This window comes from Melozone crissalis, unplaced genomic scaffold (assembly GCF_028551555.1).
Source record: "Melozone crissalis strain CALT ecotype California unplaced genomic scaffold, PUWL_Pcris_2 ptg000012l_1, whole genome shotgun sequence".
NCBI lineage: Eukaryota > Metazoa > Chordata > Aves > Passeriformes > Passerellidae > Melozone > Melozone crissalis.
This window is the reverse complement of record NW_026535790.1, coordinates 14679802-14694842: the sequence shown is the minus strand read 5'-3', so window position 1 is coordinate 14694842 and position 15041 is coordinate 14679802. Positions and strand designations below refer to the sequence as shown.

At 51.5% G+C, this 15041-nt stretch overlaps 1 protein-coding gene across 2 annotated transcripts; it reads right to left on the bottom strand.

Moving 5' to 3' along the window:
- Nucleotides 1-4283: 4283 nt before the first annotated feature.
- Nucleotides 4284-14740, bottom strand: SSTR5 (somatostatin receptor 5). 2 transcript variants are annotated; one of them, XM_054270953.1, is made up of 2 exons: nucleotides 14656-14740; nucleotides 4284-6764 (listed from the first exon to the last, which is right to left on the bottom strand). In XM_054270953.1, exon 2 carries the CDS (start codon nucleotides 6687-6689, stop codon nucleotides 5577-5579), a length of 1113 nt encoding a protein of 370 aa, XP_054126928.1. In that variant the 5' UTR covers nucleotides 6690-6764; nucleotides 14656-14740; the 3' UTR covers nucleotides 4284-5576. The 2 variants fall into 2 exon arrangements, with proteins under 2 accessions (XP_054126928.1, XP_054126926.1); XM_054270951.1 differs by lacking the exon at nucleotides 14656-14740 and adding an exon at nucleotides 13905-13976.
- Between the last annotated feature and the right edge of the window lie 301 nt (nucleotides 14741-15041).

The following is a 15041-nucleotide window of genomic DNA, read 5'->3' as shown; positions in this document are numbered from 1 at the left end:
CCTGATTTTCCACAGTGGTTTTATTTTTCCTGGCAAGACGCAGAAAATCCATGTGTGATCTCTGCCCTCAGCACCTTTTCCTTGCCTAATTTTGCGAGATTTCCTGTTCTCTCCCAGGTTTTTCAGTAAAATCCCTAGGATTTGGATGGGACAGGGCCATCCTGTGGGGATAACAGGATTTGTGTCCTTGCAGGGCTGGATTTGGCCCCAGCAGAGATGTGAGAAGAGCTTCATCCCCTCAGGAATGGGCAAACAGGGAGAGGAGCTGGATCCCTGGGATGAGGAGGGATTTGCTTTCCTGTTCCCAAAGCTGTGGATGTTTCCCCTCACAGCTGCATTTGTATTCCAGCCAAAAGCTGCTGCAGAGATTTGGGCACCCAACAATCCCTGCCAGACATGGGGAATGACAGCCTAATGCTATTTCCAGGGAAAATCACATTAAAATCCAAGGAATTGGTTTTCCTCTGGATGGTTCTGGAAGCAAATCCCTCTCTGCTGGCTCCAGGCTGGAATGCTGCAATCTCAGCCTCCCCAAGGCCATTCCAGGAGTGAAATTCCACGTGCAGGAAACTGAGGACTTGCCACTGGATTTGGGGTTTTGCTGATCCAAAACCCAGCACAGAGCCTGAGTGAATTCCCAGGGGATCACATTGGAATCATCTCCCTTTTTAAGAATCCAAAACAATTCCTCCACCAGATCATTTCTCCCTGGTTTTCTCTGTTTTGATCCCTTTTAAGTCAGAATCCTGAATTTTTCCAGGATGGAAAAGACACCAGGACAGGGATGAGCTCAGTGATCACAGTGATCCTGTGATTCCAGGGATGCAGAACCCTCCATTCCCATTCCCATTTCCATTCCCTGCCTCTGTCAGCTCAGCTCCCATGTTTCCATCAGGTCACAAACCCACAGATCTGCTGTTCCCTCCCTGAAAACGTGCTGGAAAAATCCAAACACCATCGAGTGCCATGAATTAATTCCATGGAAATGCCTCTGATTCCTGTCAGGAAATAAAAGAATTCCAAATGTGGTATGGGGCCTGTCAGCCCTGTCTGGCACCCGGCATATGGGGCTGGGATCTGTGGAAAAAACGGGACAGGGATGCAAACAGGATGCTCTCATTAATTCTGGGAATGCATAATTAATTAATTACCCTGCCCAGGGGAGCTGCTGTCACCACGGCTCCCGAAGCCAGCGCTTCTCCTGCTCTGGTGAAGCAGGAATTGTGCATGAGATTTGTGCTGCCTACTCTTGAAAACAGGAATTGTGCATGGGATTTGTGCTGCCTGCCTCTTGAAAACAGGAATTGTGCAGGAATTGTGCATAGGATTTGTGCTGCCTGGTTCCTGCAGCAGGAATTGTGCATGGAATTTGTGCTCCTTGATTTTTGGAAGCAGGAACTGTGCTTGGAATTTGTCCTGCCTGTCTCTGTTGTTCCTCCTGGATGCAGGAATTGTGCCCAGGATTGCTGCCCCATCCCTGGAAGTGCCCAAAGTCAAAGCTTGGAGCATCCTAGAATAGTGGAAATTGCTCCTGCTCATGGCAGGGGTTGGAATGGGATGAGCTTTAAATCCCTCCCAATCCAGAGCATTCCACGATTCTTTGTTTTGCTAGGAAAAGCCAGGAGTGCATAAATTCATTGAGGCCTTGGAGGGATTTTTATCCTTTGTTTTTTCCACCAGATTCTCCAGAGGAACCCATGGTGGGATTCACCTCTGGAGCAGGGAGGGGAAAAGCCCCAAATCTCCCTGTGGAATATGAAATAGAGATCCTATGGAGCAGGAGAGGCTGAAATCCTGGATCTCCCATCCCAGAGGGATGCACCAGGATTACAAACACCAGATCCAGCCAGCAGAGGTGATCCATGGAAGGTGAAGGGAAAACTCTTCCCTGATAATTCCCAAGTCACTGCAATTCCAGGCCTGGGGTGTGTTTGCATCCAGGGTCAAATCCCCACACAAATTCCAGTGTTATCTCCCACACCCCAGGCCAGGATTGTTCATTCCCAGCTTTTTCCAAGGGCTGCCGCTTTTCCTGTTGGAAAAATTGATTCATCCCAGGCTGAGGGAATGGGATCCATCCAATATTTGGGATGACTCCCAACTCGAGGTCAGGAGCGGGATCCAGGGCTTAGAGGCTCAGGAGAAGGGAGGCAGCAGGGACAGCTTCACCTGCTGTGACTTTCCAGGGAATGATGGGCAGATAGGGAGGATTAAGTGTGAAAGGGAGAGGGAACACAGAAACCCCGAGCGTCGCCCATCCCATGGCAACAGCGCCGGATTTCCATGGAGTTCTCCAAACAACACCCAAAGGGGAGGGAATGAAGGACCCAGGAGCACGAGGAGCTGGGTGAGGTGAGCAGCTGAGGCATTCCAGGTGAGAGAGGGGCTGGAGCTGGATAAAATACCCTGGGAATAAAGCTGGGAATGAAATCGGCCGCTCCTGCCTGGGCTGCAGCTCCAAGGAGCAGGGACTGGAAATTGGGATTTGTGGGATTTAAGGATGCTGCTCATGGGTCAAGGCTATGCCAGGACTCTGTGGCACAGGGAATGTTTGGATTCCAGGGATAATCCCAGCCCTGGAAGCTCAGGGAACAGAGAGCTGGGAGTTTAACTGGGAGTTAAAGAGGGGAGGTGCAAAAATTCCATGTGTGCCCTGCTCTTACTCCAACATCAATCCATTGATAAATCCCAGGATAAATTCCACACTCCAGGCACTTTCCTGGGTCTTTTCTCCCTTGGGGAGCAGCCAGGACAGATCCCAAAGATCCCAAAGCCAGAGGATTCCATGGTGACCCTGCTGAAACCCAGGAGGTGCCCAGTGAAGCCCATGGATCCCAATCCCTCTGGTATGCCCACCTGAAATCTGCCCTTTGGAATTGCTGTCTCCTAATGCCACTTGTCCAAACTGAATCCATTATTTCCCCCCCTCAATTAAACCCATTTTTCATGGAATAAAAGTGGATTCCTGAAGGAAGCTGTTCCTGTATCCCAAAGGTTGCCTGGTGGATTTTTCCACACACCCTTCCTTCCCATCCTCTGGTATCCAGCAGCTGCAATTCCCTTTATTCCATGGATCTCATTGAATATTCATAGCTGGAGCCTGAACCACAAAATCCAGTTTATTTTTTATTTATTTTTTTATTTCATTTTTATTTTATCCAAATGATTTTTCCACCTCCTGAGGGTCAGGTGGGCACCGGGCAAATTTTCCGTGATCTTCCCGTGGGTGGTTTTTTCTTGGTTTTTTTTTTTTTTTCCAGCACAGCAGAGCCAACATTTGGAATCCTTGGATAAATCAAAGAAAAAGCTGAATAAGCTGGAATTTGGAAGGATTGTCTGTCAAGGTATTAAAGATGTCACTCAATCCCTGGGGCTGAGGGATTGGGGCTGGAATGTGTGGATAGAAAAAGGGATGTGGGGAGTGTCGGTGCTGTCTGGAGCTGCTGGGAAGGGCTGGCTGGGAGGACAGATTCTCCCTGGAATTTGTCATTCTTTGTGGAAGGATGACATGTTTTGATGGGATGTGTGCAGGGACGTTGGCAGCTCAGCTGGCTCCTCAAAATTCCTCTGCCAAGCTGCCAGGAGAAGCCCAGGAATGGCGTTTGGGATGCAGGGAAAAACCAGCAGAGCTCCTTCCCAAGGCATAGATCTGAGGAAAGATTTGTTAGGATGGGGAGGGAATCCCATGGAGCAAAGGCTGAGTGGCACTGGGAGAGATGATCTGCAAGAGCTGATCCCAGAAAAAATTCCTAAGGCCAGGAAAACAAAAATCTCATCCAAAGCAGCATTCCCATGGCACTGAATTCCCCAGGGAGCTGCTGCTTGGAAAGGGAATTTTCCTGGGAATTGGGGCTTTAAGAGCTTTCCTGAATTTGCTCCATAAATGTGAGGGATTGCAGCATTACCAATGGGAATGTTGGATGGACTGGCTGGAATTTCTGTTTTCTGGGAATTGGGATCCCCATCCTGATCTGGAGGAAAGAGGTGGGATTGGTCTGGGGCAGGTGGAAAACAAGGCCCAGGTTTATCCACCTCCTTTCCAGGGTCTGTTCCCTCTGGATAACACTTCCCTTGGATTTGATTCCCTTTAATTCCAAGGATTTGATCAAACTCCATGGAAGGAGAGGACAAATGCTCTTTGCTTTGCCCAAAACAGGGTTTAGCTCCTTCCCAGAAATCTGAATTTATTAAAATCTTTTCCTTTTTTTTTCCAAAGCAGATTTTCCTGCCCCAACCTTGAGCTTTCCAGTCATTTCCCTCTCCAGAGCTTCCAGGAAGGATCATTTCAGGTGGAAAACTGAGGGAATCACCACTCAGCTCATACCAAACCTACAGGAAAAGTTCATTTTATTAATTAATCAGCTAAACCTGGCTATGCTGGGATTTGGAATGTGCTGCAGGGCAGGTGGGCACTGCCTGCTACTGGGAGAAACCTGGGAGTAAATTACTCATGGTCCCAGCCAGGCTCTGTGCTTGTGTCTTGGTGAGTTCCTGCCTTTGGGAATGTGAGGGTCACATCCAACAGAACAAATGGAATGATGGAATCATTAAAGTCGGGAAAAACCTCCAGGACTGAGGCACAAACACCCCCTGGCAAGTGCACCAGTCAGGAGGGGATTGAGCTGGGTTTAATTTCTGAAAACACAATTTTGAGTCCAAACTTATGCTCAGAGGGGATTGAACTGGGTTTAGTGTCTGAAAACACAATTTTGAGTCCATACTTTTGCTCAGAGGGGATTGAGCTGGGTTTAGTGTCTGAAAACGCAGCTTTGAGTCCAGATTTACACTCAGAACCAAGGAATGGACACCAAACCTCCCCAGGAGCCCACGGCCATCAGCACTGACATCACAATAACGGGGTCACAGCACATTTCATGGGGTGGCAAGGTGGAAATGTCATGGCTGCATTGATTCCTTTCCAGAATGTTTTCCTAATCTTGGTTTTTTTATCCTTTCTGGCTGTGTTTGAAGGGTTCCTGGCTGTTCTGGCTCCCTGGGATGGGTTAATGGCAGGAAAACAAAGCAAAGGCAGCACCCAGCACAACCAGAACCCATTTCCAGAGCAGTGCTGGTGCCTTTTTTGCATGAAACTCTGAAGAAATCTCATTTTCCTTTCAGAAATCCCCTTGAAGAATTCCCAAATATCCCAGCTGAGCTGTTTGCTGCTCAGAGCAGATCCCAGCAGTACAAAGCAACCTTAAACCAAACTTAACAAGAGAATTAGAGCTGGCTTAGTGTTGTTTGCATGGCTAGAGGGGCACAAAGCCTGGAAATCATTCCCTGGAGGCCCCAAAGTGGTCCCAGACATCAGATGCATCAGGACACCACCAGAGCTTGGCACTTCCAGCTGGGAAAAGCAGGGAAGAGCCCTCTGTGTACATTTGTGGGAGCTTCTGGGGCTCCACATTTTCCTTTTGCATGAACTGAAGTCCCCAAGTCCTCCAGGGGACTTTGCAGTGCCAGGCCATGCTCCATTTGAAGTCCCCAAGTCCTCCAGGGGACTTTGCAGTGCTAGACCGTGCTCTGCTTGAAGTCCCCAAGTTCTCCAGGGGACTCTGCAGTGCCAGGCCATGCCCTCAGACCTTGCTGGTCTGCATGTGCCCGTTGAACTCCACGTTCCTCTGGGTCAGCATGGACTCCTGCAGGCGACTGCTGTTCTCCTGCCTGTGCTCCACGGGCTCTCCATCCTCCGCTCCATCGCCCTTGCAGAGGCAGAGAACCTTCTGGAAGCTCTGCTTGAAGTTGTCGGAGAGGAAGCCGTAGAGGATGGGGTTGGCGCAGCTGTTGGCGTAGCTCAGCACCACCATGAAGAAGTAGAGCCCCTCGAGGACGGGGTCGGCGGGCAGGATGAGGATCAGGTTGACGATGTTCATGGTGTAGAAGGGCAGCCAGCAGAACACGAAGACCACCACGATGATCACCACCATCCTGGTGACCTTCCGCTCCGACCGGCGGCGCCGCGTGGAGCCCACGCGGATCCCCGAGGACTTCACCTTGACCACGATCAGCAGGTAGCACAGGCAGATGACCAGCAGGGGCCCGAAGAAGCCCAGCACCGAGGTGTAGATGATGAACGCCGCCGACCAGACGTTGACCGGCTCCGGCCAGTTCATGTTGCACGTCTGGAAATCCTCCTGCACGTCCGAGAAGATGATCACGGGCAGCACCACCAAGAAGGAGAAGGTCCAGACCGTGGCGCTGATGAGCTTGGCCACCCTGGGGCGTCTCCACTTGGTGGATTTGATGGGGTGCACCACGGCCAGGTAGCGGTCCATGCTCATCACCGTCAGGCAGAAGATGCTGGTGAACTGGTTGATGCCGTCCACGGTCATCACCAGGCGGCAGAGGAAGGAGCCGAAGGGCCAGTAGGAGATGGCGTTCTGGGTGGCCAGGAAGGGCAGGCCCAGCATGAAGAGCACGTCGGCCACGGCCAGGTTGAGGATGTAGATGTTGGTGACCGTTTTCATCTTGGCGTGCCGCAGCACCACGTAGATGACCAGGGCGTTGCCGCTCAGCCCCAGGGCGCACACCAGCAGGTAGCAGATGGGGATGAGCACCTTGTGGATGTACTGGAATGGTGGCACCTCCGGCAGCGTCCCGTTCTCTGTCCCGTTGGGCAGCAGGGACGAGTTGGCCTGGCTGGGAGCGGCCTCCATGCTGAACGTGCTGGAGAAGTACAGAGGATCCATGGGTTTTTTGTTTTGTCTCTCCGTGGTTTTTTTTTTCTCTCTTAGGAGAGATTAAACTTCACGGGCATCTTGTTCCTAGAAGGAAAAATCGAAATGCGAAAAGTCAAAATTCAAAGATTAAAAAAAGAAAAAACTTTAAAAATTATAAAATAAAAAAATAAAAGTAAAACATTTAAAAAGTAAAAAAAAAAAAATTAAATATTAAAAAATTAAAAAATTTTAAAATTAAAAATTTCAAAGAATCAAAAACTCAAGGAAAAGAGAGACAGCACTTTCACAAAGTGGACTTTGACAATCACTTCCATTTTCTCTTCTATTCAGGATTTGGGGTTGGGTTATTCAGCCAGGAAGGAGGATGGGATCAATTCCCTACAAAGGAATTGCACAATGGGAGAATTCCCGTGCTCCTCCCAGGTTCTGTTTCATTTTCACAGGATTCAGGGCTGGGTGTAGCTGTGATGGATTTTTCCCTGTGAAGGTGGAGAGGATCTGGAACAGAATTTCCAGAGAAGCTGGGACTGGCCCTGGATCCCTGGAACTGTCCAAGGCTGGGTTGAATAAGACTCGGAGCACCCTGGGATAGAGGAAAGTGTTGAGGTTGGAATTGGGATCAGGGGAGGAAGCAAAACTTTCCATAATAATGGAAAATACTTGGAAAAAAATCCCTGAGTTCCAAGACAGAAAGGATTGTGTCTGAGATCTTCCCCACCAGGACAGGGTGTGTGCACAGAGAAAGGAAGGAATAAACTCCTTTTTTCCATCTCTCAAGATTATTTTTTGTATTCCTGCATCCTCTCCTCTCACCCTGAACTGCTTTTTATCCCAAAAATCCCTTTTTTCCCTGCAGGAAATCCAAGCTGCACTGGGCAGCTTCAGGACAGCTGAGCAGATTTGAAGCTGGAATAAATTTTACCAGCCATCCTGAAAAAGGTGGAGAATTCCCATCACCCCTTTCCTGCGGTGAGCTGGATCTCCAGGAATATTTTTCCACCTTTTTGTTGGAGTGGGGTTCGATTTATCAGGTGGAGAAACTTGGAAACATCATATGAAAAATGGAGATTTAAAGCACCAAAAAATGGATATTTAAAGCATCAAATCCTGGTGAAGGTGGAAGAAACACCCAGCAATTTTTGCTGCCGTCACCTGACGATCAGATTCCCACAATAATCCGGGGGTTTGGGGCTGGAATCACAAACAGCCAGCCCACAGCACTGGAAAAGCTCCTTGTCTCCAGGAGCAATGTGAAACCACCTCCATCCATGGCTGGGCTTTCTCCTGGGGTGAGAAAACCTGGGGGAGAGGAGGAGCCCCTGCAGCTCCCGGGAGGAATCTCAAATGTGCCGAGCTGCTTTGGGAATGTGCAGATGGGGAGTAGGTGTCTCACGTGGCTGGGTGGAGATGCACCGGGGGAATTGGGAGTGCAGGAGGAGCTGGGGGAGCTGCTGGAGCTCCAGGGGGATGGGGAGGATGGGGCAGGAGGAGCTGGATGTGCTGCTGGAATATTTGGGGTTCAGGTGTTGGGAGCATCCCTGCAATTCCCAGCGTCCCGCTGCAGGCAGAGCTCTTTATAAATTAAACAGGAGAGGGTCAGAGGCTGGGTAAAATACCACAGGGAAAGTGTCTAGTTCTGGCTGGAAAAGTGGATTTTTAAATCCTGATCTTCAACCTGTTTTGAAGTCCTGAGCTGCAGCAAATCTCAGGTTATTTATGGGGGAATTCTGGGAGAAGCTGAATCTAGGACGCCTCATTCTCAGCTGGAGGGGTTTGGAAATTCCCATTTTCCTGCTGTGACCCCACTGGGATCACCAAAGGGAAGCACAGGAAGGGAAAATGCATAGGATGGGGAAGACCAGATTTATAAACTCATATCCATGGAGCTGCATCCTTGGGATTGGAAAATTCTTCCCAGAGAAGCTCAGCACATCCAGGCTGGGCCCAAAAAGCCCAAATTTCCATCTGAGCCTGGGAAAAATTGGAAGGCACGGAAAGAAGCAGAGCTGGAGCTCAGCAGGGAAGGTCAGGAGGGGCAGTCATGTGCGGCTCATCCTCTAACAAATGGGAAAGGACACCTTTTCCAAAGTCCCTTTCCTACAGAGTGAAATCCTTGGATTCAGGACTGCAGGAATTGCACAATGACTTCAGTCCTGCTCCTTCCACCACCTCTGCAGATCAGGCCTTGGAAAAAGGATAATTCTTTGGATAATTCCCATTTCTTCTCCCCCTGGAGAAATCCTCCAGCCCCAAATCCCTGTTTGCAGAGGGCCTCAGGCTCTCCCAGCCATCCATGGGCATTCCAGGGGTTATTCATGAAAGGCTTAGGTGTGTTTTCCATGGAGAAGGGTGGATATTTTGGGCTTCTTTAGTGGATTTTTGGATTTTTATTTTCCAACAGAGAGGAATTTCCAGGTTCCCTCAGCAGCCAGACTTTTCCTGGAATTAGGGACACTTTATCACCTCAGCGTTTTGGGGCTCTCCCTGTAATTTTGTGGGAACATTCACCTTTCCCTCAGGATTTTTGTTCTGTGGGATGAACTGTAGAACATTCCCTGTCACACTGAGCAGATTGGGAAGGGAATCCCAGAACCCTGGAATGCTTTGGGTCGGAAGGCATCTCCAAGCTCATCCATGAGCACCTCCCATCATCCCAGATTACAATTCCAGGGATGCCCCAGAGCATTTCCTGAGGGGAAATCCATTTCCCAAGGCTCTGCTGCAAATCCTTCCAACTCTTCCCTGCTGTTCTCAGCACCAGGAAGGAATTTACTCCACCTGGACATTCCCCATTCCCAGGATTTGACGTCCCAAATTCCCCCAGATCTGCAAACCAAACCCAGATTGCCATCCCACCTTTGCTTGCCTCAGCCTTTGCCTTGCAGCCACCAGAATTTTGGGATTTTTCCTGGGAAAAAAAACCCAAAAAAACCCTCAGCTGCAAACCCATGTTTTCCTGGCTGCCTTGGAGGAGCACAGGGAATTTTCCCCCCTGTCCAGGTGACAATTTGTCCCTCACCAGCACCATTTGGCCTCAGCTCCTTTTGTCACCACGACCCTGAACCTGCACAAAGGGTGATTAAAGATGATGATTAAAGGTAATTAAGAGGCGCTGATTGATCCCTCATCGCCTTGTTTGGTGTTCTTAATTAAGGGATTAATAACAAACACGCCTCCAGGGGTTTTTCTCTCATTCAGCTTTTTATTCCACTTCGATTTCCAAGCCCCCACCCTGGGATTGTCCATAAATTCTGGGTTTTCTGCTTAAAAATGAGGAGCTGGGAACGTGGACCTGGAATAATCACTGACAGAATTCCAAGTTTTGACAGAGCACCATCCAGGAAAAAATCAGCATCCACAGCAGCTGAATATATCTCTGTCTCTGCTTCCCAAAAAAATTCAGGGAATAAATAGCAGAGGTGTTATGGTGCTAGAATTTCGCATTTGTGAAAACTCCTAAATAAACCTGGGTGAAAAAAACCCCAAGCATTAACAGAACAGCGACTGAAAAATCATCCCAACCTAAGGAAAAACAAACGTTTAAAATGGAATTAACATTTTTAATTTAAAATTAAAAATGCCCAGACAGATCAAGGCTGAAGTTTTCCCTGGGCTCAGGTCACAGCAGGAAAGCAAAAATAACTCCATGGAGAACATTGCATGAGAGTGGGGCAGGAATTGCAGGAATTAAACCTCATTTTCCAAGCTGGATTGGATCCTGCTGCCTGTTTGCCTCTGGAATCATCACTCTCTCATCCACGATAATTGCTGGGAATGGAATTACAGCACCAGCATGGCAGATTGCTGCTTCCAGCAGCAGGATAATTAGGGATAACACAGCCAGTGGGAATCCAGGCTTTTCAAACTGTCTTGGGAGGAAAAACACCCCGAGAACTCTCCAGGAATTGTCTCCTGACAGCAGAGCTCCCATCCCGTGGAGCTGGCCGCAATAAATCCCTGGGGTTTTGATAATTTCATTGTTTTCATGTTTTGGAGCTGTGTCCATCAGCTGCTGCTCCTCAGGGAGCTCCTGGGGCCTCGTTTGTGGGTTTGGGTGGATGGGGCAGGCAGGGCAAGGAGGGAGGGAGACTGTTGGGGAAGATGAAACAGGAAAGCCTCACAAATATGATTGCCTGGCAAAAGATGTTGAGAATATGGAAACTATAAGCGAGATTGAAATGAAAGCAAGGTTTGAGATCCCTCAGTTACTGAACAACTGGAAAACAATGGTGTGGCCAGCTGAAGGTGATCCCCTTTTGATGGAACAACACCCTCTGCTTGCAGGCAGGCCCAAGGCTCAGAGCAGACCCTACAGCTTGGCAGAAGGGGCCCAAAGAGGAGTTTTTAGGGTTTAAAATGTAACACAGTGTGGTAATGTAGTGATTCTTATAGGCTGTATGTAAATGCTATAGGATTTGTATCTTGTACTGGATTGGTTAGTGAGAATCAGAATATTCAGCACAGAAGAAGATTTATTGTATTGGAACGGGAACTTGGCTGTCTTAGCTCTTGCCTCTTAGCTCTTACTCTCACCTCTTGTCTCTGAGCTCTTGCCTTTTATGCTCTTACCCCTTTTACTCTCTTATGCTTTTACTCTCTCACCTTCTCATCCTCTCTCCCCCTCTTCTCTGGGGCCTGCTCTGAGCTGTGATTGGCAGCTCCCAGCAGGGCCCTGCACCCAGGCCCTTTGCAATAAACCCCAAATCCCAGCAGGGCCCTGCACCCAGGCCCTTTGCAATAAACCCCAAATCCCAGCAGGGCACTTCACCCAGGCCCTGTGCAATAAACCCAAGTTCCATGACCAGAAGAAGATTTATTGTATTGTAACGGGAACCTCACTGTCTCATCCTCTTTACCACTCTCTTTACCTCTCTTTCTCTCTCTCAGTCCTGCTCTGAGCTGTGGCAGCTCCCGGCAGGGCCCTGCACCCAGGCCCTGTGCAATAAACCCCAAATTCCACGACCTGGCTGCAGAGATCTCTCGTGTCCGTCTGTCCCCACCATCCTACCCCCCTTCAATCTTACAGGAGACCTGGCAGGGCAGCTCTGGGATAGCTCAGAAATCCCAGGAAAGCTGGGAGGGGAGCAGCAGGGAAATGCAGCATCACCCTGAGAGCTGCCTCAGCTCTGAGGGATGGAAATGTTCTGCACAATGCAACAGGGACACTTCGGTTTTCCCATTCCCACCACCTGGAGTTTAAAAAAACCCAAAGGAATCCTTTCAGATTCTCCTGAAAAGGAATTTTCTCCTTGGACAAATCTTTGATGCTTCTCAGGGGGCGTTTGTTGCCCTGAAAAAAACAAATTATGGATTTTTCTCTGCTGAAAACAAAACTTTCCCATCTGAAATTGCTCCTCTGCTTCCACTCTCTGAATTGGGACTAAACCAATCTGCTGAATTCCAAGTTCAACAACTTCTTCCGACTTTTAACCCTAAAAAGTCTTTTAAAATTGTATGTTTGGCACCACCTTGTTACCCCTCAGCCCTTCCCAGGGTTTCCCAGAGCACCTGAGAGGCTGCTCCTATTTTTATGAGCAAACAACTCATAAAACAACTCACAAACCCAAATCTTTGCTGAATCTTTTTTTCTCCCCAGACACATTTCAGTCATGCTCAGGGATTACTCACTTGGGCTGAGCTGCTCCTGCCACACCAACACTCGTGGAAAGCAAAAGCTGCTGGGCTTGGTCCCAAATTTAAACTGGGTTTGGTCCTGGATTTAAACTGGGTTTGCTCCCGGATTTAAGACGGGTTTGCTCTCAGATTTAGACTAGATTTGCTCCTGGATTTAAGGTGGGATTGCCGTTGGATTTAGGATGGGTTTGCTCCTGTATTTATGGTGTGTTTGGTCCCAGATTTAAGGTGGGTTTGCTCCTGGATTTAAGATGGGTTTGGTCCCAGATTTAAGGCTGAGTTTGCTCCTGATTTAAGCCAATCCAGGCAGAGCAAGGTGTGCAGCTCCATCTCTGCTCCCCCACGGGCAGTGGGGCTGGCGTGAATCTCCCAAACCCAGCTCCAGCTCCAGTACATCCCCAAACCCAGGAGGTTTCCCCAAAGGTTTCTGTTCCTCCCTTTCCCTCTGCAATCCAGGGACAGGCAGGGATTTCAGGGATATTCCAGGTGGGTGCAGGAGTGCTGATTCCAGTCTGAGGGAGAATGGGAACAGCCCTGGCCCTGCGATGGAAGAAGCTCAGGAACAGCAGCTCTGGGGGGGGAAATTCCAGGATTTGGGGTGTCTGGCTTTAGGATCCATCCCACCCCAGCAGTGCAGCTCCACTGCAGCCACCGAGGCTGGCCCCAGGAGCTGGGGGTCGCTCAAGCACCTCCAGACTGGTCCCAGCACCCCAGGGAGCAGCTGTGGGGTCTCACCCGGGGGTCTCCTCCTCCCCAGAGCTACAAAAGTCTCTGCTTGATCCCAAACCTCCCGAGCCTGGCTCTTTCTGAGGCCGGCTGTTCTCTCCCTGTTTTTCCATGCCAAGCTCTGGGTTCTGGGGCCGGGAACTGCAGGGATCCAGCCCAGGGACAGCCGGAGCTGCTCCCAGTCCGGCTCCATCCTGACCCTCCTGATGTCACCTTGGCCTGACCCCTCGATGTCACCTCGACCTTGACATCTCTGCTCTCTGACCCCCCTGGAGCAGCTCCCAGCTTTGCTCTCCCTGCCGTGTTTTATCCCAGGGCTCTGCTCTGTCCCTGAGCCCCACCAGGGCTCTGTCACACCCCCGGGTGACAGCGGCCCCGGGCTGTGCCCGCTGGTGCCCTTCGAGTCCCTTCCCAGCCCCAAAACCGCGCTCAGGCTGCTCCTACTTCAAATGCGGCATCATCCCCACGGCCGGGGGTCCCTCCCGGGTATTCCAAGCTGGGATTGTCACCTCACTGCCCAGAGGGTTCCTCCTTGTCATCCTCCCAGCCAGAACTGTCACCTCACTGCCCAGAGGGTCCCTCTCCGACATCCCCCAGCCAGGATGGAGTCACTCCAGCACCAAAATCCCCCTCAGAAGGGCAAATTCGGTGTTTCCACAAGCGGGACCGACGGCTCCGGTGCCTCCTTCGCTTTGCGGATCCCCCGCCTGCCCCGTGCCCATCCTCCCCGCAGCGATCCCGGCTCCCGTTCCCGCATCCCCGTTCCCGTTCCCGGCTCCCGTTCCCGCATCCCGGCTCCCGTTCCCCGTTCTCGGCTCCTGTTCTCGGCTCCCGTTCCCGTTCCCGGCTCCGGGCCGTGCTCACCTGCGGCTCCAGGGCTGCTCTCCGGGGCTGGAGCAGGAGCCGCCGCTCCCGCAGCCGCGCCGGGAGCGCTCCCCGCGCTGGCCGCTCCCCCGGGAGGAGCCACGGGGCCCGGAGGGGCCGGGGGTGCCGCAGCCCTGGGGCCGCCCCCTGCTCGCCAACTTGGGCTGGCAGCGGCTGCTGCGAGCGGGAGCGCTGCGCAGGGATGCTCTGCCCGCCGGTGCCCCTGCGAGTGTGTGTGTGCCCCCTCCCCGTGTCTGTGCCACCTGCGAGCGTGTGTGTGTGCCACCTCCACTGTGTGTGTGCCACCTTCAAGTATGTGTGCTCACTCCCCGTGTGTGTGCCACCTTTTCATATCTGTTCCCTTTCCCATTTCTGTGCCGCCTCCCCATGCCTGTGTCCCCCTCCCCACGTCTGTCCCCTTTTCCGTGCCTCTGCCCCACTCCCCCATCCCTGTTCCCCATCCTTGTTGCCCCCTCCCCATCCCTGTCCCCTTATCCTTATCCCCACTCCCCCATCCCTGTTCCCCTATCCTCATCCCTGTTCCCCTGTCTCTGTTCCCCCTTCCCATCCCTGTTCCCCCATTCCAATCCCCGTTCTCCATCCCCATTCCTGTCCCCCCCATCCGTGTCCCTCCATCCCTGTCCCCACTCCCCCATTTCTATCCCCCCATCCCCATCCCTGTCCCTCCATCCCTGTCCCCCCATCCCCATCCCCATCCCCATCCCCGTTCCCCATCCCGGGCTGTCCTTACCCGGCTCTGCCGCTCCCGCAGCCCCGGGGCTGAGCCGGCGGGGGAAGAGCCGCATCTCCCCCTGCTCCAGCTCCGAGAAATCCCCTAAAGCCTCCCGCAGGCTGGGACCGAGCCTTTCCCAAACCCCAAAGGCAGCAGCCGAGCCCGGGGGCGCGTTTGGGGACAGCGGGAGGGCTCTGGCACCTGCGGGGTTCCGGTTTCACGCCCCCGTGCCTGGGCAGAAGGAGAGCCCCAGTGCCAAGGGCGCATCTCCATCATCCCCGCAGAACGGGATCTCATGTGGGGAGGATTTCCTCCAGCTGGCTCCGAGTCAGGCCCTAAAATCGCTCCCTGGAGGGAAGATGGGGGCTGAAAATCCAGGCTGGGAGGAGAGCCCGGTGTTGGGT

Coding starts and splice junctions, on each gene's coding strand:
- SSTR5 (XM_054270953.1), bottom strand. CDS start 6,689: ATGGATCCTCTGTACTTCTCCAGCACGTTCAGCATGGAGGCCGCTCCC.